Source organism: Mus caroli, chromosome 8 (assembly GCF_900094665.2).
Source record: "Mus caroli chromosome 8, CAROLI_EIJ_v1.1, whole genome shotgun sequence".
NCBI lineage: Eukaryota > Metazoa > Chordata > Mammalia > Rodentia > Muridae > Mus > Mus caroli.
The window spans coordinates 102637184-102642169 of record NC_034577.1 but is presented as its reverse complement, the minus strand read 5'-3'; the positions used below and the strand labels follow the sequence as shown (position 1 = coordinate 102642169).

The 4986-nt window shown below is 51.8% G+C and overlaps 1 protein-coding gene across 4 annotated transcripts in view; it reads right to left on the bottom strand.

Annotated features, from left to right (window-relative positions):
• Positions 1-4827, bottom strand: part of Znrf1 (zinc and ring finger 1) — an 86619-nt gene extending 81792 nt beyond the window's left edge. For all 4 annotated transcript variants that reach the window (XM_029480262.1, XM_021169338.2, XM_021169336.2 and 1 more), the window contains exon 1: positions 3826-4827. In XM_029480262.1, the coding sequence (XP_029336122.1) occupies positions 3826-4249 (424 nt within the window). In that variant the 5' untranslated portion in view covers positions 4250-4827. The remainder of the gene's footprint in view (positions 1-3825) is intronic.
• Positions 4828-4986: the final 159 nt, after the last annotated feature.

The following is a 4986-nucleotide window of genomic DNA, read 5'->3' as shown; positions in this document are numbered from 1 at the left end:
GCCAAACCAAACCAACACCACCCCCCAATAGCCAGCCACACCCCCAGTAGCCAGCCATTTTACAGTAGAAAACAGCAAGCTCATCTCACAGGTGGATTGGATACTTCATGTTTCCTCCCCACATTTGGAAACCCCGACTCCAAGGTTAACAGGACTACTATAAAAAAGAATGGCCAGGCCTTTAGCATCAGAAAACCAAAAGCCACAGACAGAATCACCTCAGGACAAGCCCAGCACCTGACCTGGAAGGAAAGGGATGCACGTGCTTCTCAAAGGATTTCTCCCCTGGCAGTGATAGGAGAACTGGATACAAGGCAGACTCCAGACAGCAGGGCCTCCAGCTGGGGCCTATGTTCTTATTCTCCTGTGGAGCTCTGTCAATCGAGTTCTAAGGAGACAGAGAAGGCAGGAACAATAGCCTTGTCCCCACAAGGCCATCAGAATTCCACTTGGATTCCCTTTGCCTTTTGTTTTTGTGTATACTGTCACAAAAGACCCTCACCAATGACGGCAGGACTCCGAGGAGGACAGACATCTACAGATGAAGATATACTAAAGCCTGGGCCTACACATCTATCTGCTTACGGTTAAGAGTCAGGCCCTTTATCATGAGCCTAGCCTTCTTCCCACTTAGTGGCTAGTTACATTTGCAGGGTACTATTTCCTGGAAACAGACAAAAGGGGGCCAGAGTGGTGTCTTAGAGCACAGTTGAACATAAGCAACATATACCTATAACTGAAACATTGTGAAGGATTAAAAGTTCAAAGCCAACGTGTATTATATAAGTTTGAGGCCAACTGGGGTTACATACTAAGACACTGTCTCAAAACAAACAATAAATAATCACATAAACAAAGCAAAGTAATAGATAAAAAGAGCCAGTGTTCTGGCACTGCCGGGCCTGCACTCCAGTCTCACCTCTGCTAACTCCAGCCAGCTGCCTGGGCTCCTCACCTCCCCTGTAAACTAGGAGTAGAGTTACAGTAATGAATAAGACGATGGACATAAGCCATTCAAGTTCTTTCATCCAGCAAATACTTGTGTTAAGCAGCGTAAGAGTTACAGCAGCACTCAAGAGCTGGTCCTGGCCTCACAGAGCTGAAAACTTAGTCACACTACAAGAAGAAAAATAAGTCAGCAGATAAATGCTTATAAAACGTGCAAAAAAAGGGGGGGGGTGGTCAGATGTTAAGAGTGCCCACTGAGGAAAAAAATCTCAGTTGAGCCCTAAAGGGTTCAAAGGAGCTATCTATGTGAAGAAAGGAAGAGCTAGCATTTCTGTCCTAAGGAACTCAGTATTGGAGGGTCACACCATGAGGAAGGCGCAGGAACACAGAAGCACGGAAGACAAGTGCAATCGCAGAGTGTCCTCTCCTAGGGTTTAGAGAACAACCGTTACAAGCTGCCACCGCGGAGGATTACCACATCTATTTTTAAAATAACAAAGATGAGCCTAGAGAAAAGTGGTGTGTCTTGTCCAAGGTCAAAGTTACTCAGCAGAGGACCTAAAACTGGAAGCCCTCAGTATTCTACTTTGGAACACAGCACAAGGCCACAGCTTTGACTTATGTCACTAATGACAGCTCTCTCTTGTGAGGAGTCAGCAAAACACCTTGAAAACCCAAGTACTAACACTGTATCAGTTTCCAGGCCCGCAGTCAATCAGACACTGAAAGCCAATCAAACCTTTGGAATCTTACACAAGAGCAAAAGCTGCTCAGACCTAACTCCAAGGCTCCACAGTCGAGACAGCAGTGTCTCTCCTTGCAGCCAAGAACAAGAGAAAAGGATGCCCCAGAAAATTCCACGGCCTGTTCTAACACTGACACAAATGAATGCTCACCTCTGCTGAACAGCACAGGCAGCTCACAGTCAGACTGGTACACCCACCCCAATAAAAGTCATTTGGGAATTCAGAGAGGCAGTATGAGGTGAACTGCAGGATGCCAGGAGCATTCAGTAGGCTCAGAGAGTCTTGCAAAAAGGACAGGATGGTTCTATATACTAAAAATAAGTAAATATATACAAATATTACCTATAATGTTAACAAGAGCCTGCCACGTGCACTTTAAAGACACCCAAAGGATGACTCTCTCTAACTTTTCTTGTATTCCCATCACTCAGTGGGACTCCCTACTCCCATGACTGGGTGGGAGTAAGATGGTGGGGAGAACACTAAGCCTTCATATCTGGAGAGTGTGAGATATTGGAACTCAGTTGTAAGTTCATAACTCTATCAGAGAACCTGACAATAGAAGAAGGATAAAGAAGTTTCTATTAAGAGACAGACTTAAGAAATCTTACCAAAACGATAACTCCTTTTCTCCCTCCCCATATAAGCTTTTATAAAGGTATTTGTTTGCTGCACTCAAAATTGTTTTAAAAGCATACCAGTAACAGTTCACTTAACAGGGTACTCATAATCATCTCGAAATAAAGCTGAGACTTCGGGACTCAACTATTTAGGGAAGATTATTAATTCCAACATGCCCAACACAGACCAAATGACTAGAGGGTACCAAAAGCAGACATGCCTTGTATCTGATGTCCAGCAGTTTAAAGTCAGAGAAGCTCTAAAGCCAGCCACTATAACCCACCAAAGTGACTTCAAAAATGTAAGATTATGAAATTGATCAAAAGAAGGAAAGATACAAAACAAGACAAAACAAACCCTACCTTGTTTTGAAATGAGCTTCAACAGTGACCTCACAGGTAAGCCCTCCATAATGGACCCTGAGGACAGGAGAACCATTTCTCCTACACAGTAACAAAGATTTCCCAGTTCAGGCACAAGAGTCTGAATACTTAACTGCTTTGCTCAGACTGGTAGTTAACAAACAGCAACCCCACACCCCTTTTGACCAGTTTTCTAGAGGCCTGCCCTGGCTTCTCAGGACAGCCAAGCAGACAGACCTGTTTTCCTGTAGGAGCCTCTGCCAGGCCTTTGCTGCCCTACCACCAGCCAGGGCCTGGGAAATCCCCCTCCAAGCCTTTTCCTGGCCTGTCACCAGAAGTGCACAGAATGAGTTCATCTCTGTCCTTTCCATCTTCCTCTTCCCTAGTCATGTGCCAACTGCGGGGCAATACCACCCCACCTCTCCTGGGCTCTATGAAAAGAAAAAAGAAAAAAAAAAAAAAAAGATGCACAATCACGGGAAGAACAAGCACTTATCATGGAGTAGGGGAAAAAAGATGGAGGGATGTGAGAATCCCTGAGCCAAATCTACTGCATGCAGACCAGAATCCTGGTCCTGCAAACCCAAAGAAGGAGGCTTTCCACATAGCAGACCACACCTGTCTAAACCAGCCGCCTGTTCCATTTTAAACAATTGATACAGCAAACCAGTCGGGTGGAAAAACAAACCACCTCCCTTTCCTAGCGAGAATAAGAACCCTAATCCAAGAATCACTCGCCCCTAGTTTTATTTCTTTTCTCACTCTTTGTTTAGGAGACACTACCTCCTTAACCAGAAAGGTAGGTACCATGCTGCAGCGGCAGAAATGAAGAGTCTCAGACAAGAAGACCTTTGAGGATCATGACGCTAATAAATACGACCTCAATAGGCAGGTTTCACTCAGCCATCCACAAGTGAACACATGCCTGCAGTCCTAAAGCACCCGGCTCCACATGCCTAGTAGGCAGCTTTCCCCCTAGGCAGTAGTTATCTTATTTGATCCTATTCATCCTCTCACATGGAAGGAACCAGGGGAAGGGCAGGAGTTAGCTTCATACCCATACCTTAGCACATTAAGAGGTTTCGGGCGCCCCGGCGCGCCCTCCCTTGCACTCCACCCTTCAAGGCCTCCGTCACCCGCGGACTCACCACTGTGCGAGCTGAACCACCTGGGTGCGATGTGCAGAGGTAGAGCATCCGCCAGCGAGGCTCGGGAGCCCAGGTACAGCATCCCGTCTCTATGGTGACCGCCGCCGGTCTCTTGGTAACCATTGCCGTGGGCATAGGTGGAGTCCGACGTGGACCCTCCGCCGCCCGGCGCCCTCTCGGAGTCGCCGGTCCCGCGGGAGGCGGGGGTGTAGAGACTAAAGGGCACCCCTCCGGCCGTGCTGGGGTCCATGCCCATGCCCGCCACCGAGCTGACCGAGCGGCTGCGCAGCCCCATCGCCCCGCCGCCCGTCCGGTAGTGCCCAAAGTGGGGCGCCCCTCCCGGCGGCGGCACGGCGCTGTCATCCGTAGAGACCCCCGGGAAGGGGCCCCGAGAGCGGGCCGCCGTGCTCTGCTTGCCCCCCATGTTCGCCGGGGCCCCGGTGGGGCGGGAACGTGGAGGCTGAAACCCTCCCCCACTACTCAGAAGCGGGTGGAGGGCTGGGCGAACATAAAGGCGGAGGGTTGGGGTGGGGGGGAGTCACAAAAGAGCCCCGAGGGGAGAAAAATGAAAAAAGGTGAGGGGGGGAATCCTCAAAAAAAAAAATCCGCGGGGTGGAAAAAGCAAGCGAGCGGGGACCCCAAACTAAGAATTTCAAACTGTCCAAGCCGAATGCATGTTCCCCTTAAGGTCCGAAGAAGCGCGGTCCGGAGCCGGCGCCTCGCGCCACAGGCCGCCCCCGGGCTCGGGAGCCTGAGGAGCCGCAGCGAAGGGAGGGAGGCGCCGGAGGAGGCCGCTCGCCCGCAGCAGGAAGCGGCGGAGGCTCCGGGCGCCGCGCCGTTCGCGTCCCTCGTCTCAGGACTCCACAGACCGCGCCGGCGGCCCTCACTCCTCCAGGCTTCGGGAGGGCTCGCGGCGGTGGGGCAGCCAGGCGGAGCTCTGGAAGCCGCGGTCGCGTGGCGTCGCGCTCCGGCTCCAGCCGCCGCCGGCCCCGCCAGCCAGCCGCGCCGCCCCGCTCCGTCCCGGGCTGCGCTCGCCGGCGCTCCTCGCCGCCGTGGAGACAATGGAGGGCGGCAGAGCGCACGCGCGGCCCGCGCCCCCTCCCTCCTCCCGCACCCCCCCCCCCCCCCGCCGGGTTAACCCCTTCGCGGCCCCTGCGGCGC